This window comes from Neltuma alba, unplaced genomic scaffold, assembly GCF_004799145.2.
Source record: "Neltuma alba isolate B1F8T4 unplaced genomic scaffold, ASM479914v2 tig00012957_pilon, whole genome shotgun sequence".
Lineage (NCBI taxonomy): Eukaryota > Viridiplantae > Streptophyta > Magnoliopsida > Fabales > Fabaceae > Neltuma > Neltuma alba.
Genome location: NW_021637317.1, coordinates 193,909 through 212,572, shown reverse-complemented (window position 1 = coordinate 212,572; position 18,664 = coordinate 193,909). Strand labels below are relative to the sequence as shown.

General features: G+C 37.1%; 1 protein-coding gene across 1 annotated transcript; it reads right to left on the bottom strand.

Moving 5' to 3' along the window:
- Window positions 1-243: 243 nt before the first annotated feature.
- On the bottom strand, window positions 244-6,139 carry LOC114732968 (probable methyltransferase PMT11). The gene is made up of 9 exons (XM_028920381.1): window positions 5,290-6,139; window positions 4,906-5,055; window positions 4,552-4,822; window positions 3,972-4,082; window positions 3,203-3,362; window positions 2,063-2,320; window positions 1,844-1,966; window positions 1,314-1,391; window positions 244-805 (listed from the first exon to the last, which is right to left on the bottom strand). The coding sequence occupies exons 1-9, from the start codon at window positions 5,944-5,946 to the stop codon at window positions 598-600; spliced, it is 2,016 nt and encodes a 671-aa protein (XP_028776214.1). The 5' UTR covers window positions 5,947-6,139; the 3' UTR covers window positions 244-597.
- Window positions 6,140-18,664: the final 12,525 nt, after the last annotated feature.

The following is an 18,664-nucleotide window of genomic DNA, read 5'->3' as shown; positions in this document are numbered from 1 at the left end:
TGTTGACTGTTAACAGTGCGAACAAAGAAAAGTTACGTGGTTTCACTCAAAAAGCACAAAAACAAAAAGAAAAGTTACATGGCTAACAGTGAAATTGCATAATTTATTAGCCTAACAGTTATATTTTTCCAAGAAAAAAAAGTTAATACCATTTTTGATTCGTAAAAATTTGATCTTATTTTAGTTTTGATCCCTGAAATTTAAAGAACTTAACTAAAAATGATATTAATAGAAGAAAGAAAATGGTGGAATAACATCAAGAACATAACTTGACAACGAAAAATTGGGGAGAAAATACATGGAGGAATTGCAATGTTTGCAATAATAAGCATCAAGGAACAAAATAAGAAATGCTAATCTGAAAGTTCTGCACAAACAAAGAAGTTGAATTTTACAATTAAGTTAGATGATTGGTATCAGATGTCAAGTATCAATAAAGAAATGCTCCCGGCATACCTGCACTTCCAGAAGCTGTGAGGAAGAGAAGGGACTACTTGTAGCAATGTTTCCATGCTTCTCAAATGAGTGTGACTGTGGAGATGATCCTCATTGGGAAGATCAAAGGAAAAACCGGCATGTTTTATACACATCATGACTTCAAGCCCGGAGTAAGTGCTTATCACCAACCAAGACCCTATAACTTGCATGAGGCCCCTCGGATGTATCTCGCAATGTCACGTGCCAGCCTATTGCCCTGGCAATCTCTTGAATTTCATCCATGATGGTCAGGGAATCACGGATGTATACCCGCCCTCCAGGTCTTAGAATCCGATCCATCTCAAGCATAATTGATGAAATATTGCATCTGATGCAGTGATGTCCAAAAAGTAATAAAAATCAAACAAAGGCCACATGCTCCAAAAGGACAACTTTACTAGTTTCAGTTCATTTAGTCACTTCTATTGTACATTTTAAATGGAAAATGGAGTTCACACATTATTACACATATTGCAGCAATAGATTCCCTGGGCATAACACTGTTAAAATACAGAACACTGGCGTCCAAATAAAAAACCTCCAAGGTGCAGACAGGTGAGTAAAACGGATTGGACATCCTCAGCACATCACTTCGCAAGGGGAAGACATTGAAATAGAGCAGCAAAGAAACTAAGAATGCTTCCTAAGGAGATGAAAAATACAAGGAAAGAAGGGCTTAAAGTCCCCCCAACTCACTGTAACACCATTTTCTAAGTTGAGCTATAATACTTTGAACATGGACTCTTGTATTTTTGGAACAGGACCCAGATAGGCAAAAAACAATTGTTATCAACCAGAAGAGAGATCACAGCAGTAACAGGCAGAGAAAGAGGTACCTTTTTCTCTCAATAGAAAGCAGGTTTGCTGCATGCAGTAAATCATACGTTCTGGGATACGTGTCAAATGGCTCGCACCTGAATCACATTCGGTGAACAAAAGACATTATTTGGAATGGGATTCGTCGCACAGGATTTCCAAAGTGACACAGACAAGTAAAATAGTACTCCTCCGATCCTTAATATAGGACCTAATTGTTAAATTGATTTTGATCCTAGATATAAGACCTATTTCTCATATTTATCAATTTTTCCTAAATTCCCATATGGATACTCCCTCAACCATAATCAAGTAGAAGAGGGAGAGGAGATATTAAAGAAGATGATTATGGTGTTTTAGACAAAACATGTCACATTTCTTATAACTAACCGACTTGCCTAACTTCCTTAATCTAATTAAATTAGTTAAATAGATCTTATATTAAGGACCGGAGGAGTACAAGATATCTAGTGAGTGAAATTAAGAAAAGTCCACACAACAATGATAATAATTAACATATGATTTAGATTAAATTACTTTAGAAACATACCAGTCATGCATAACTCCAATCAACCCACGGTCATATATAACAGGCAAGGTGTTTGGGCCACTAGCAGGAACAACATTCATAACCCAACTGTCGAACTTATGATCAATTAACGCAGCCGCAAATCTGTAAAACACACAATTAAGAAGAAGAGATTAATTAGAAAGTCACACCCATATGCACACACTAATTTCAAGTGCATAGATACGATAGAGACCCTACCCTCCAAAACCAGCTTTCATGTCCATCACATTTCTTAATCTCATCTTCTTCCAGTGTAATGCACGAACATAGCCTCCTATTATATCATTCCAGTATTTTGTTTCTGCCACGAAGAGCTCTTTTCTGGATATGAAGGCATCAAATTTTATACTTTGAAGCCTATTAGGTGGAGTTTGCAAGCGTGCAGGCCACCTTGTGACGTTTGCTCTGTATCCATTTTCAGGCAATCGAGAGATGCATGCTTTAAGATTTACATACCTAAATTAATCATGCAAATAACAAATTCACCAATATTGACCGAGCAAGATGATAAGATAAGAATGTCTAAAACAGCTAACCTGAGGTTTGGTCGAAAAATTCTAAATCGCTAACATAGAACTAACTCCATGATTTTATTTTTGCTTTATGTTAAAGGTAGGATCGTTTCAAAAAATGGGACCATCCCAAACGCCCCTCTCGGTTTAAAGTTTCATAAACAAACACCCCCGGCATACATTTTCACTGGATACACAACCCCGTCCAAACATCCTCTCCTACAGGTAAAAAGACAGGTACAATGTGGGTATCAATTAGCTTTAAAATATAGAATTAAGGAATTTAATGTTGAACCATCACTGCACTTAAGGCATCTCATGTGAGATTTTCCTTTTTCACATTTTCTTTTCTTTCTGTTCGGTTTCATTTTACCCCTTATAATGATGAAGGGAGAACAGAGAAGCTTGTGTATACCTTAGATGCATGATTCAATAATTATCCTAAAATGGTTACTGAAAAGGCATCTTACAGTAGTCAAAGTGCAATCCTATGAGAAGACAGAACATAGATGCTTACTTTATCAACATCATCCACCATATACACAGTCCTTATATTAGTCCTAGTATAGCTCAAATTTAATGGCTTCCACAAATTTAACTGAATCCAAAGGCAGTTTCAAATTTCAACATCAATGAAGGAACTATTCTACTTCATTGGGCGATTTCAATTTACATATAACCAAAACCTAGCTTCTTTAGTTAACTGACTTCGTCTTGGAAAGCTCTACATTTTCAGATAAATTTATGTATTGTTTGTCACAGTAGCCATAATTGGATAAAAACATCATATTCTCAAATCTAGATCAGGAAAGCAAGGACACTATACCAAACATCGTCAGGGTCATCACTTGGATCACACAGTGGAGGATTAGTTCCTGCCTCACGGTTTAGATAGCAGCTGTTGTCAGAAGGTTTCTGCCATATTGCAATATATCCATCTTTTTTCAGAAACTTCCAGCAGAGACGAGTTGTAAGATTAAGCATCTCTGAAGATACATATTCCAGTGTTACATACATCGTAGATGTAGACAATTATATATATACATATAAGTCAGCGCATTACAAACAGATTAAATCCTTAAAGGATGATCACGGGAGCCAATCTGACATCATAACAGTTTAAGATACTTCTCAGACACGTCTGAGGTCATGCCATTCAAAGAATATTAAAGCTAAATGAATTTGCAAAGAAACATATCATGTGCAGACGGTCAGCGTCATTGCTTTTGAATAGCATGAATTGTTAAGGAGAAGTCCAGGTCCATTTAGCGATTACTAAAGATTATTTGTTGATTCTGTCTGATGTTCTCAGAAACTGAAGGAAAACAAGGTAACAAACAACATGATCTACGTTTTACACCCAAAAATGCCAATATTAACAGAAAAACTCGTGACATGTGGTCTTCAACTGCTTACATTTTTACTCTTTCAGGCATTCCAAAGGTTTAAAAAAACAATTTGATGCACAAATAATGTCAGAAAATGTTAATGTTAATGAAAATGAGCAAAGTTGAGCAATTCAACTAGCAAACCCTACAGATACTGCTGAAAGCCTTCAATAAATTCAATCTCATAGAAATTCCTTACACTCTTACCATCCCATTGTTCTTCCAAAATTTCCTCATGCTTGTAAACTGGCTGGGCAGCCCAGACAAAGTACCCTCCTGCCCTTAGCATCCTATTAACTTCAATTAGCCACATCCCATCTTCATAACAAGTAATAAAGAGAAGGCCCATTAGAAGAAATTCCAACAGAGCAACTAACAAAAGGATGGAAGGAATAAATGAGTTTAGATATATACTTCATACAACAAACAAGTGAAAAACCTATTTTTCTGTTCATTAACAGAGTAATGTGGGGTTCAGAAGATGCTGAATGTGCGTTTAAAATTTAGCAGTTTTGTTTTGTCCAACAGTAGCACATCTAAAAGGAATAAGCTCAAGCTTCAAGAAAGTGACCGTAGTAACTAAAAGATAACATGAAGAGATAAGTTTCAAGCATCATAAAAGAACACTGTAATAGTAAATTAATAATGCTTATTCTGCAAGAATTGATAATTCCAACTTCCTATCTTTAGTTCGGTTAGCTGTTCTGTATTTCTTTTGCCTTATCATTTTTCTCCCCATTATCACCAAGGACCGCCAGCAATTACATAAGAAAGAAGAAGAATATACCATCGCGAGTCCAATTGATTCTACAGCGCGAACAATGTATCAGGTCAAAAGCTTGACTAGGATATAATAAACGTCTAGTTGCAAATGCTGCCACCATTGCAGGCACATGGCGCTCAAGAGCAAATTGGATCTGATTTTCATGGACGTCTTTGGGAGCAATAGACAAAGTGAGTACATCTCGTGATAATAAGTACGCACCAAAACTGGCTACACCACAGCCAGCATCTAAAACAACCCTTGTATTCTGACCAAATGCGATTTCAGGAATCATCTAAACATCACGATAGATAACATCAGAAAAATCAAGAAATATATCTATTCTGCAGAACAAGTCAAATCTAAGCATATCAGTACCCTGGAAATATGATCCAAGTATTCATCTGCTCCATGTATGAATTGTGTACCACCTCCTGGAAATTTAAACTTATCTTTGTCTCTGGAAATCCAGTTTTGACCCCCTTTATCCTCAACAAGACGAGTGTGAGGAACATTGCTGTACCATACCTATAAACAAGAAGACAAGAAACAGGGAAAAGTTGCGAAATAAATCAATTAGCCATCAGAATTTCTTATCACTAAATTTTAGTGTGGATCTAACTAGCGCGAATAGAAAATAGTCATGTTCTGACTTTTTTTGGCTCGAAAACCAGACCATATGTCACTCTATCAATAACAAAAGAACAGTGGATTTTCATGACTTCCTGCCATTGAATAGCAACGAATTGTTACGCAGAATACCTCATCTCGACTTTTCGGCCATGGAATTGGGTTACGGTATCCTTTAGGCGCCGGAACCAAGCAATTCAATGCTCGATCCTTCTCAGGACAATGCCTCTCGAACCTTTCACCCCTTTCCGTCGACTTTAGCTTCTGAATTGCCTCTCTATTATCTAGGCAAGGTATATACTCACTCATGCTCCGCGGACATAACCCAAACTTCTTTATCGTGAATTGGGGAGCAGACGCAGACCTCTCCTCCGTTTCAACTTGAGTCTCATTGACCCAACTATCAACCAGCTCCGGATCGAAGTCCCCAACCTCGAAGTCATCAGACATCGTTCCATTCTCGTTGAGGATCCCGAATGTCCGAATCGAAGCCGGTGGCGGTGGAGGGGGAGCCTGGGGTGGCACATGGGGCACTGCTGCTAGGGTTTTCTCCGGCTGTGATTGAGTCTCATTCTGACCAATGAGGGCAGAGATATTGAAGAATTTGTTGTAATTCGGGGACGTAGCAACCGTAGGCTCCTGACTCGTAGAGGTGAAGAAGACGAGTTGCTGGGATCCTTCCGACCAGTGCTTGCCTAAGAAAAAGAAAGTGACGGTCACGAAGAAGAAAGCAACGATCTTAAGGAAAGCGGGTGTTCTGAACAAATCGCCATTGATAGGGGGTTTCATATCTGGATTGGAACGCAAAGACCTTGAGTTTCTCCAGAAATGTCTCCTCCTCCAATGGGTCGAAGAAGATGATGGAAGAGAAGAGAAGACTGCTAGTTGCTTGAATAAGAGTGAGACTAGAAGGGCGTCATGGTTATCAGTAATTGCAGACTTTGACGAAGCTGTGAATTGGCGCGGCCATGTCGGCAGGCGAGGTGATTAACGGAATATCCTTCTCTCTGGTTTTTTTTTTCCCCCTTTTTTCTTTTTGCCAGCCATTAACGGAATATCTACTGAGTACGAGCACTTAAAATGAATAATTTGTTTACTTTCTAATTCTGATCCTAACTTTAAGTTATTTTGATTTACTGATATTTAATTTTAATTAATTTAAAGGAACAACAATCTTATTCAGTTATTCTTACCGTGACAATCCTTATTGCAAGAGATTCCTCATTCCTGTGTAATCAATTTTTTTTGCCAACCATTCCCGTGTAATTAAGGTTTGTTTGGTTTTTTTAATTTTAAAAATAGTTATTGGTAATTCATTTTAATCATATTAAAAAATCAAAAAACAATAATATTTTTTAAAAACTAAAAAATGAAACAGTTTTTAATTTTTTTTGTTTTGAAATTTTGGAATAACATTTTGCTCCCTTCACTCACTGCCCAACAAGTATCATCGCCACAATGACTACTACTTGCCAAATATAATTTTTTTTATTTTTTTCAATTATAATTTTTTAAATAATTATTTAAGGATTTTTCTCAAAAAATTTTTAAAAAAATAATTTTATAAAATTGTTCTGAAAATAAGGGAAAAAACATAAACCACCAAGCCCTAATATTTTTTAAGTTATGTTGAGTTCAAAAATGTGGACTTGTAAATTCTATAGGCAAAAACAATAATAGTAGTAATAATAAGGGAAAAGTAATTTGGAAGTCTTTATAGTTTTCTTTAATTTTGAATTAGGTCCCTACACTTTTTTTCCTTTTTATCGACTCCTTAAACTTTTCACTGTTAGACATGTCAATCCTTATTGTTAAATAAATGCTAATATCATTAAATATGTCTGTTAAAACGCCTAAAGCATTTGCTTTTATCTCATTCCACTCCTTCACTCATGCCTTAGTATCTTCTCCTTCACCATTCAACATTATCGCTATTTGGAACCTCCGGTATTTGAGCTATATCTATTTTTCTGGTCAATAACAAAGTTGTTCGGTCTTCTATTCTCATTGTTTGCTCTTTATTGCTCGTGAAAGGGCCATTGATTCTGGGCAACACTTTGTATATATATTGATAGTAGGTTAGTTGCTAATGAAGAAAAAGCCTGGCACTAGTTTCCTAAGCATTTCAACCCAACACTATTGTGCTGATGTTACCCAAGTGACGAACACTGTCAAGGCCCAGGATAAGGAGACATGGGTTCATGTTCAAGGCTTGCTTTGCTAGAGCATCTGCCATGAAGTTGTCCTCTCTAGCCATAAGCTGGCAGTCAAGCTTCTAATACCGTAAGATCATCCCTTTTATCTCCTCAATAAGGGACCAGTCCTCGTGCATCTCTAGGGTAGCACTCTTCATCAGTTGAAAAGCATCATGAGTCAGTCTTTAGTATCACATCCCTGAATCCCCAATCCCATACCCGTTTTATTCTGAAAAGACAGCCTCATAACTCCGCAGAGAGGGTATCACCTGTTTGCAGGTGAGAGACGAAGCCTTCAATGATGTTTCTGTTGTTATCCATTAGGACTCCCCCACATGCTGCTGCGTTGTTCACGTAGGAGTAGGCGCCATCCACTTCTATAACAGTACTGCCTTCCGTGATAGGATCAGGAAACACTATTAGAGTTCTTTGGTTCTTCTCTAGCACCATTGAGCTTGCGAGAAGCTTTATTCATGCAGTCTAGAATTGCGGTCGCATGGTTCGGGATTTTGGTTGTTTTCACTAGTTTTGTTTGCATGCAATAGTTTATTGCGGTTGTGCCAGATTAGCCAACACGTAGTGACAAACAAGCACTTCCAGTATCCCTTGGCTCCTTTCACGTTAAGCTTTAGATTAAGTCGAAACTAGTCCTGCATGGATGTTGTTCAGAAACGTTGATGGTATTTGTTCTCAATAATTGATTCCCACAACGTTTTAACCTTCGAGCAGTCTCTTAGAGCGGGGAGCACATTTTCTGAGTAGTTGTTACATCGGATACAGACACCGCTAGTATGCAGGCCTTGTTTGTATTTCTCTTCATTTGTGAGGAGGCGTTTGTGTAGCATCAACCAGGAAAAAGTTTTGCATCGTTGGGGAATATTGAGTTTCCACACGTCCTTCCAGCTCCCAGTAGGAATATTTTCGTTGGTGTTGAGGATTTGATAAGCAATCGGACAGAGAATTCTCCACTCTTTTCCCATTTCCATCTTGCTCTTTCTGTTCCGCGATGGTCATTGGCAATCTGAATACCATCCTTGACTTTATTCCACACTTGTTTAATCCCGCTCCATGTGTTTAAGCTAGGCTTCTTTGTATTTATTTGAGGCAAGAGGTCATTACCACACCCATATTTTGCTCTAAAAACTCTGACCCAGAGTGAGTTGCAGTTGTTCACCAAGCCCCAACCAAGTTTCATCATAAATGCTTTGTTCTGTTGCCAGATATGCCTCATGCCCAGCCCTCCTAGCTGCTTCTCACTACAGACTTTATCCCACGAAATGAGGTGCATGCATTGTTTTTTATCGGAGGAGCCCCATAGGAAATTTCTTGAGTGTTGTTCGATCTTCTCACACACAGGGTGCGGTAAATTCACTGTTTGCATGGTGTAGGATGGAATGGCCGAGATCACGGATTTGATTAAAGTGTTGTGTCTTGTTAAGGAGGTTCTAGAAACCTTCCAATTGTTGAGTCTGCTTCGGATCTTGTCAAGGAGGAACTGGTAAGTGTTTGAATTGACCCGCTCGTGATGCAAAGAGATGCCTAGGTATTTTCCTAGGTTCGTTGTGCTAGAGAAGCCAAGAGCCTCACTCATCTGCGACGTTCTCGTGTGATTAATGTTTACTGAGAAGAAGACCTTGTTTTTACTGGCGTTGACATGCTGAGTAGAAAGCATCCAAGCAGTTCTTGACTACCTCGACTTGGTCCATGGTCGCTTCTGCAAAAAGCATCAAATCATCAACAAAAAAACAAATGAGAGATGGGGGGACCATGCTTACCTAATTTTATTGGTTTCCATTTTTTTGAGAGCACTTCTTCTTGGATAAAGTGTGCTAGTTTCTCTATGCAAATGACAAAGAGATATGGGAAAATCAGATCTCCTTGTCTCAAGCCTTGTGTCAGTAAGAATTCTTTTGCTTTGCTTCCCTCCCAAAGGATTTGCATTGTCGGTGAGGATATGCATGCTTGGATCACCTCACGCATCCCGGCTGGGATGTCCATCTCTTGAAGGCATCTCATGAAAAAGTCCCTGTGGATTCTGTCGTAAGCTTTTTCTAGGTCAATTTTGATAGCCATGAAGCTTTTTTTTCCCTTCATGTGTTTCATTGAGTGAATCACTTCTTGCGCCACTATAATGTTATTAGAACTGTTACGTCCTGGGACAAAACTATACTGGTTGGGGGAGATGACCTGAGGCAAACAACAGTTCAAACGATTAGCAATAATCTTCGTAATAATTTTATAAATAACATTACATAAGCTAATAGGGCGAAAATCCCAAAGAGTCTCCGGGTTCTCCCTTTTAGGAATGAGGACGATAAAGGTGTGATTCAATTCCCGAATGTTTGTAGGATCAGCAAAGCATCTGTTGACAGCTCTGGTAACAGTAGGGCTCAAAATGTTCCATTGGTGTTGGAAGAAGAGAGCATTCTAGCCATCGGGACCAAGGGATTTGAGAGCCCCCATATCAAAGACAACAGACTTAATTTCATTAGCGGTTATTTCCTTGCTCATTTTCGTAGTCATAGAGGGATCAAAGTTGTGGATAAGACAAAGCATAATCTTTTGAGGGAGAGCTTTGACTATCATCTTTGAATAGATTGATAAAAAATTCAGTAGTCAAGCTCTTGATTTCCTCGGGGTCTTCAACCCAATCACCTGCTTCATTCTGTATGGCCTCAATCTTGTTCCTCTTTCTACTTCTATTAGCTCGCGCATAGTAGTATTTTGTGTTCTTATCCCCCAAAGTGAACCAAGAGACTTTTGCTTTCTCGGCCCAAAGAAGGTTTTCCTGGATGAGTGTGTCCTCCAATTCCAAACACAAATTTCATTGGAGACTTTCTAGATCAGAGGAATAGCCAAATTTTTTCATGCTCTTATCAATGCCTTCCAGTCACCCTATGATTTGGTTTCCTTTCCTCCCTAGGTGGCCATACACATCAAAACTCCATTTGTTTACCTCTTTCGTGAACACCTGTATGTTTTCTTGCCAGCTTGTATTGGGGTTCCAAACCTCCTTCATAAAGCGGGGGAAGTCGTCGTGAAGAGTCCAAGACGCGATAAACCAAAAGGGGCAAGTTCTTGAAGTTCTTGTTCTCTACGGGATCATGTGAAAAATGTAACATCCTAAGTTTTTATCGGGTTTAATAGCCTCTTTTGGGTTGATTTTGAGGATAGATTAGTGATTTAATCTTGATCTTGGTGTTTAGGTTGGATTTGAGGTTGGTTGGAGGAATAGGTGAACGTACCCCTCTCAGGGTATGTTCGCCGCGGTGAAGTTTACTTCGCCGCGGCGAACCGGGGGTTTCAGAGGGGAGTGTCTTCTCGGGAAGGTTTGGCCGCGGCGAAGTCTTGGGGACACCGCGGCGAAGTTGTTTTGGTGAGCGAGGCTTCCCTTTCGGGAAGGTTTCGCCGCGGCGAAGGTAAGGGCACGCCGCGGCGAAGTTCTTCTGGGCGAGTGAGAGTTTCCTCTCGGGAAGCTTTCGCCGCGGCGAAGTTTGGAGTTCGCCGCGGCGAAGTCGGTTTTTCAGGCGAGTAATCCCTCTCGGGATTAGTTCTGCGCGGCGAAGATGGAGTTCGCCGCGGCGAAAGGTCGCGATTCTATATAATCGCTGGAGGGTTCAGATGTGCGAAAATTGGAAAATCTGAAGGAGGAGAGAGAAGCTCTGCTAGGGTTTCGTGGAGGAGGCTTGAGAAAGGCATTTCTAAGGATCCATTACCTCAAGTAAGTGATTTTAACCTCTAATCTTCTTTCTTTCTTGGAATTTCTTGGAAATTTCTGAGGATTTTTGGTGAAACCCTAGATTTTCTAAGTTGTGATTGAACTGAGGTTTTTGACCGATTGTTTTGGGTTTAATTGATTGCATTGGGTTAGTTTAAGTATTTAATCGGTGTAGTTTCCTTGGATTTAAAGAATCTTGAATTTTGGAGTTAGGGTTTATGGAATTGGATGATTTGGGATTGAGGATGATAATGTAGAGATTGATTTTTGAGTTTTGTGAATTGGGTTATGTTAAGGAGGGTTAATTGGATGTTTAATCGGTTTAGATTTGTTGTTGGGACCTTAATTGCTCAAATGGGTTGTTGGAGGTTGAATTCCTATAGTGGGCCCTTGAGGTTTGAACTATAATTGATGCTTGGAAGGAGACTTGATGTTTTAATAGACTTTGAGGACTTTGGAGTGTTGTTTTGATAGTTATACCCCTTGAGTTGGGTAGAGTTTTGATGGGAGATAGGAATTTTGTGTCCCCAAGTGTTGTTTTGGCCACATTATTAGTTGAATGCTAATATATGTTGGTTGTGTGTTTGTGTGCTTGTGTAGACCGGTTGTGAGTCTTGGTGGTGCGCGGGGCCACTTTGTTGATTGTTATTCCTTGCTCAGGCGAGAGGTAACCACTTTCCAATCCTTAGTAATTGCTTCTGTGGTATTGTGAGTAGATTTGTGTTTTGTGCTCCAATTAGTAATTGTGTTCGAACTATATGTTGTATATAAAAATGGAAAACCGTCTTGTGGGGTTTGGACTTATGATGAATGAAATTGTGGAATTGTGAAAGATATGCCACTGAATGGGGTTAATTATGAAATGATTATTACTCTTGATTATGATTTGAGCATGATGCATTAATTGGGAATTTGGTGAGAGTTTTGTCTGTTACTACCACGTGGTAAGGCCTCCATTAATGCATGATGGTTGGCTCTTTACGTCCCCCATAGTGAGGGATAGGCCTTCGGGCTCATTACGTCCCCCAGAGTGAGGGATAGGCCTTTATGGCTCCTTACGTCCCCCATAGTGAGGGATAGGCCGGGTTCGGCTCCTGAAAATCCCCCAAAGTGAGGGATTTGGTTGATGGGATTGCATCATTTCACTTGCATAAATTGTTGTGGCTATCATTATGTATTATTTGTGAATTGCACCACTTGACACCTCACGAGCACCTATTTAGTAGTACCTAGTATTGGAAAGGTTGGTTACTGGGACTTTGTCTCACCCCGTGGTTTACAATGTTTTCAGGAGAAGGTTCTAGGCGAGCACCTTCGGGAAGAGACGCAGAGGCTTGAGCTGGGTTAGCTTTAGGCCTCTAGCATTTGTATATGTATGAGTAGTAGTTATATTGCCACATTTAGGACCGCTTTTTGGTATCTTTGATTTTCCGGCCTTGTTGTAAACTGAATAGAATGTATCTCCCTATTTTGGTTGGCCGGAGGCCATTGCTATTGCTTTATGGAATATGTTTTACTTGGTGGAAAAACTATTTTGATGGGCTGATTTTGATGTATGTGTTACCCGGGCCGGAGGCCTCGGAGGCCCAGTGAATATGAATGGATTATTTTAGTTGCATGCAACGTCTATCGGGTTGACCCGAGTTTGAAAGTTAATTTCTAAAAATATGAAATTTCCTTCTACTATGGTAGCTCGTATTAACAAATTTCCTTTTCTACCATAGTAGAGGTTTTGTGATGGGTTAAAATGTCTTGAGGTAGAGGGTTCTTTACAAAAAAAGACTGGTCGGTCGTCTAATTTAAACCAAGGTAGGTGTCTAACTAAAGCATCATTAAACACCTCCATTGATTTATTATTCCTAAGGATGCGGTCTATTCGGCTTTCACACCCCTCACGTTTCCAAGTAAAGAAGGGACCAGTACATCCCATGTTATGTAGGTTCATTTCTTCCACCCAAGAGAGAAAATATTTATCAATCGGTGTTGTATGGTGTGCCTTTGAGCGTTGTTCATGTTGGAAGAGGGTAGTGTGGAAATCATCTCTGATAAACCAAGGCCAAGAATCATCAGGACGGCATTGTTCAAGGCTTTCCCATAAGTTCCTACGAAGGTTCGGGTTTGGGCTAGCATATACCGATATGATGAAAACTTTGAAGTTTCCTTTAACAGCCTCAACATAGACAAACTGATTAGAGTTGTTAATAATATTTATGTTAAAACCCGAGTCATTCGAAGCTATCCAAAGACCACCCTTATAACTGTTAGCATCGATAATGTGGTAGTAGTCGAAACCCAGGTTTTTACATCGTTCCTGAGCTTGAACACCATTGGCTCTAGTTTCAAATAAAGTAATAAAGTCAAGATAGTATCGTTTACGTAGATCTTTAATCAGTCTTGGAAGAGCTCGAAACCTTGTACCCCTGCAGTTCCAGAAGAAGCAGTTCATTTGACAGTTGGAATAGGGGATTTAGTGCTTATAGACCCCTTGGATATAGGATTAGATAAGATAAAAGTTGAATTAGTGTTGTTATTGAGCTTCGCATTTTGGTCTGCTTTCGTTTCCACCTGTAAGATAGTATCGCTGGTTAGTTTGAGCTCCTCTTCTATGGGCTCACACTGGGTATCATTAGTTGGCACTTTGAAAAGGTTTGGCGAGTCCATAAAATGGTTCTCAGTGGGACCCATGCTCAATTTTTTAACAGATCCTTTCCTTTACTTTTGGTAACAGCGAGTTTATGCAACGATAAGTTCCTATTTGTTGTCTCATATCTTGGTATATCACCTTTATTCCCCTTGGGATCCTTTTCTGATCCAATTTCCTTTTCAAAATGCTAGATTCTCTTCATTCATGCATTCATTACTCCCCCACTTGTGGAGTTTCCAATAATACTACTTCTTGGTCGCTGAACCAAGTTCCACATACCAAAGACCTCTGGTGACGGCGTTGCTGGTGATACACTAGTAACCTTCAAGCTCATAGGATTATCTCTTCCCCACTTCTCACTATGGGGTTCCTCACTATTCTCTTCCTGCATCGAGAGCTATGTTGTTTCTGTTTGATTGTCCAGTCAGTCGTACTTTGTCAAACTTGTTCTGGGATGTTATTCCAATCTTATGTGTTTCTGCAGAGTTTGATGTCAGTGGGTCTCTATATTAGCATGATGTTGCATTCCAATGTCCTGTTGTGTGCTCATGTTGTACTCCTTCTTCTTTTCTTTCTCTGGGCATACATCCTTGTGATGACCATAAATTCCATAAGAAAAGCATATTAAATGGAGTCCCCCATATTCCACATAGCGTCTTGTGCCAAAGATGGTGATTCCTGATTTTAATTGTTTGTTTAGATCCGATTCCATGCATATTTAGGCATATCGTCCCCTTTTGCTGGTGTACGTAATGCGATCCACTTTCAACGTTTTGCCAATGAGAGATCCTATCCTTTGGAGGCTAGTTACGTTCAAAAATTACAATAGTAGAGAGGAATCTGCACCCAACCAGCGATCTTCTTTTGCAATTCCACCTTTCGAGGATCAAAATTCTATCTCCAGTGCTGCATCACAATATATCTATTTCCGAGCATCCATAGTCCTTCCTGATAAATGGCTTCCATATCAACTTCGTCATCAAAAGACATGACAAAAAAGCCGCTATCTATATCTCTTGCCATGAACGGCTTGGTAGTTTTCTATAGGCTTTCCAATCCAGATCGCATGACCCATATTAGCACAAATTTACCCAGTAGATGCACTATTAAGGATTTCCTCCATGGGGCACATCATAACTCATACTCCTCCTTCGAGATCTTTAACTGAGGAAAATCTTCATCATCCTCCTCCCCAAATCCTTTCGCCTCCTTGGGTTGTTCTCAGGCAAGACATCACAGAAGAAATCCTTCAGGTTGTTCATGTAATCATTCTAGGCATCGTCGAAGATGCTACAGCCCCTGGTATCCTTGGACACGAAGCTTGGGTCAAAACCCATCAGTTTGTCCTTAAACGAAGGGTTTTCCCCCACGTTACTTTTCCAAACTCTGTTCTTTCTGATCTTTAGTTTGCCAAGGTCTAAACTTTTTCCTAGTTCTTGAAGTTTTGGCATCATTGTTCGTTCCTCCTGGTTCATCGCGTTTAGAGCGTATTGTCGCCATTCTTAATATGTTTATTTTTTAATTCATCTCCACGAAGAGGTTTTAACAATATAGTACCCCTTCAAAACACAAGGAAAACACCTTTAGAGATAGTACTTAATATAATGGAAATCTAGATATAATAATAACACTCATGAAGTTGATGATTTTCATGAAATTCTCTTAATCATCCAAGTGGCCTTTCTCAATCTGACAATATGTGCTTTGCTCCTACGCATGATACTAATACAAACATCCCACCTTCAATTATAGTTCTCCTTATTGGAGAAATTTGAAAAGCAGTAACTATAACAATGTTGCATTTGTTCCATTGCCCGCAGATATCAATGTCTCAAAAGAACTCTGTTTTTCTATTACAAAAATAGGGGCAAGCTTTATGACTTTACAAGTACCAAGTAATTATTTTCATTTTGCAAATTTCTAATTTCTCTTATCAACTTGATTAATTTTCAGATTCTTTATTTGTTATTTGCTTTTGATCTATGCATGCCTCTAATTTTTATTTTTCTTTTCTTTCTCTTGTTTTGCTTGAATCAACAGCTTGATATTGCAATATGTTATAGTTCATTGTGATATTGGTTTCAACAATTTCTAGTGAGCTTCTTATCAATATATTTTTATATAATAACAAGAAGAAGAAAATTAAGGATGAAGACAAAGAGAAGGTAGTGATGGAAGAGGAAGGAGAGAGAAAAACAAAATGGGAGTAGAAGGTAAGGGGTAGTGTAGTAATTGAAGGGTCAAGGTGCAGTCATTAGTGTGAACAGAAGAAGGCGGAAGTGTGCTAGCAAACTCTTTTGTGAGTTACTCCAGTGTGAGCAAGGGAAAGCTCAATCACTGGAGGCTCGAAACCGGGTCAACCTGGACAATGATGAAGGCTATAGTTCAAATGTGGGTGATGGATCATGGATCAATGCATGTTAACGGCAATTATTAGCGGTGTTAGCACTTATTTAACAGCAAGGATTAACATATCTAATGGTGGGAAGTTTAAGGAGTCAATAAAAAGAAAAAAAGTGTAGGGACCTAATTCAAAATTGAGGTAAATTATAAGGACCTCCAAATTTATTTTTCCTATTATTTTTGTATAATAGTTTCAGAGTGTAGATGAATAACTCAAATTGTTATCATAGTATTCTTTTAAATTGCAAAATTATATTCTTCTATTGGGATTTTTATATTTCTGTTTGAAAAATAAAATAAGTATGTGAAAAGAATTTTATCTTGATTTAAAATATTTTTAAGGGTTCCAAATACTTTTTACTTTATTTATAAAGATAATTTATGGTTTTATATTATTGACAAAAAATTAAACCATGATAATGATTATCATTGTTATTATAGAGCCTAAAAGAAGGATAATAAAATATTCTAAAAATTGTTAAAGAATAAATCAATGTGAGTAAATTTCAAAATTTTAATTCAGACTCCTTGTACTATTTTGAAATTTTCAAATCTTACAAAATTACGTCAATGCCCTTCACTACTTTTTTCTCCAAATATTATCACCTCAACACTCTTAGCTTGTTTCTAGCCATTGGAGCTTCGGTGTCGATGACCCTGCTGATGGCTGGCCATCGAAGCTCTGCAGACATGTCACTGAAAATCTGATGACTACTCTTTCTGATATATTGATTACTTTTTTAGTTATTGATTACATTTATTTTTAAAACTTCAATAACTACTCTAGGATTGTGATTGACTACTTTTATTGTTAAAAATTTGATAACTACGCTTATCTAACTATTGACTACTCTAGTTTTGCTATTAACTATTTTTGTTTCAAAAATTCAAAAAAATACATGAAGTCTTGTTGGAGATCTAGTAACTACTTTTTATTTAGTTATTTACTATTCTTATTTAGTCAATAGTTATACAAAAGTAATAATCGGAACTTTGAAAATAAAAATAGTCAATAATAAAACTAGAGTAATTAATAATTATATGAAAATAGTTATTGAGAATAAGAGCGGTGTTGTCATTTCATAATATTTTAAAATTTCAAAATAATACAAGAGTTTGATATGAAATTTTAAAATTTATCTATCATAATTTGCTTTTTAGCATTTTTGAGGGTATTTTAATATCTTTTTCCCAATATTCTCTCTTATGCCAAATATGAGTTGGTTGGGATATTTACTTTGATTTTAAATATAAGAGTTGAATTTATTTATTTTTCTTCTAAACTTATATTTTTTCCCAAAATATACATATTCATTATACATATTAAAGAATGTTTTGAGAACAGTAAGTTGTATTATTAATTATTAATACAGTTTTTCATAAGTAAAGCCATTTATTACAATTTTTATATTATGTATGATGTGATGGGGTAATGAGATTTGTTGGGTGCAAACTAAACTATGATTTTAAAAATATTCTCGAATTATATGAAAATATTTTTGAGAAATGATTTTTATCTAAATTAAAGGGATGTTTAGATGAAAACCAAATTATAATTTTAAAAGTAATTTTACGGTATATGAAGGAGTATTTGGAACACCCTAAAAATGTTTTTAAAAAGCAATTTTTTTAAGGAAAAATTCTAATTAAATCCATTTGAAATAGCAAAATGCTAATTTAAGCCTACACTTTTACAAATTCTTAATTAGGCCAAGAGGCCTAACTAGGAATTTCTAAATGTTGCTAAAAGACCAAAATGCCCTTCATAATTAAAAAGCCTAATTTTAATTTTAATTCTTTTAATTGAATTTAACTAACATGTTTTTTTCTTTAAACATTATCACATGAAAATTTGGCCAAAAACATTATCATATAAAAAACAAAAAAAGAAAAATAACGATTATAGCCCATAAAAAATAATTGAAAATTCAAGATAAAAAAATATATAATTTCTAGATATCTATAGAATTGCAAAAATATGGGAACTAATAAAAATTTTACGATTTCAAATGTAAAAGATTAACAAGATCAAAGATTTTTTTTTTGTGAGAAAAAGACCAAATCAAAGATTCATGGAATTCTTGAATATCTATCAAAATTAATTTTACTATTTCACAACTTACAGTGAGACTCATTAATTCATCTTCAATTTTCCGGTCTTTAACATTTATTCAATATCAAATTTTTATTATATAAAAAAATAAAATGCTATAAATTCTAGAGTTGACATAAGGTTCATAATTACAAAACACACCTTTGACATAAAATCTAAGAAAGACCGCGTCCTCATTAGTAAATCTACTAGAATAATTAAAACTAAAATTAGATTTACACCTACATTCTATTTTTCTTTTTTATTACAAAGAGGTATTCCGGTCTTTTAGCAACATTTGAAAATTTCTAATAAGGTCTCTTAGCCTAATTAGAAATTTGTTAAAAGTATAAGCCTTAATTGGAATTTCATTATTTTAGATAGATTTAATTAGGATTTTCCTTTTTTTCAAAAACTGACAAGTTTTTTTACATATTTATTTTATATATCATAAA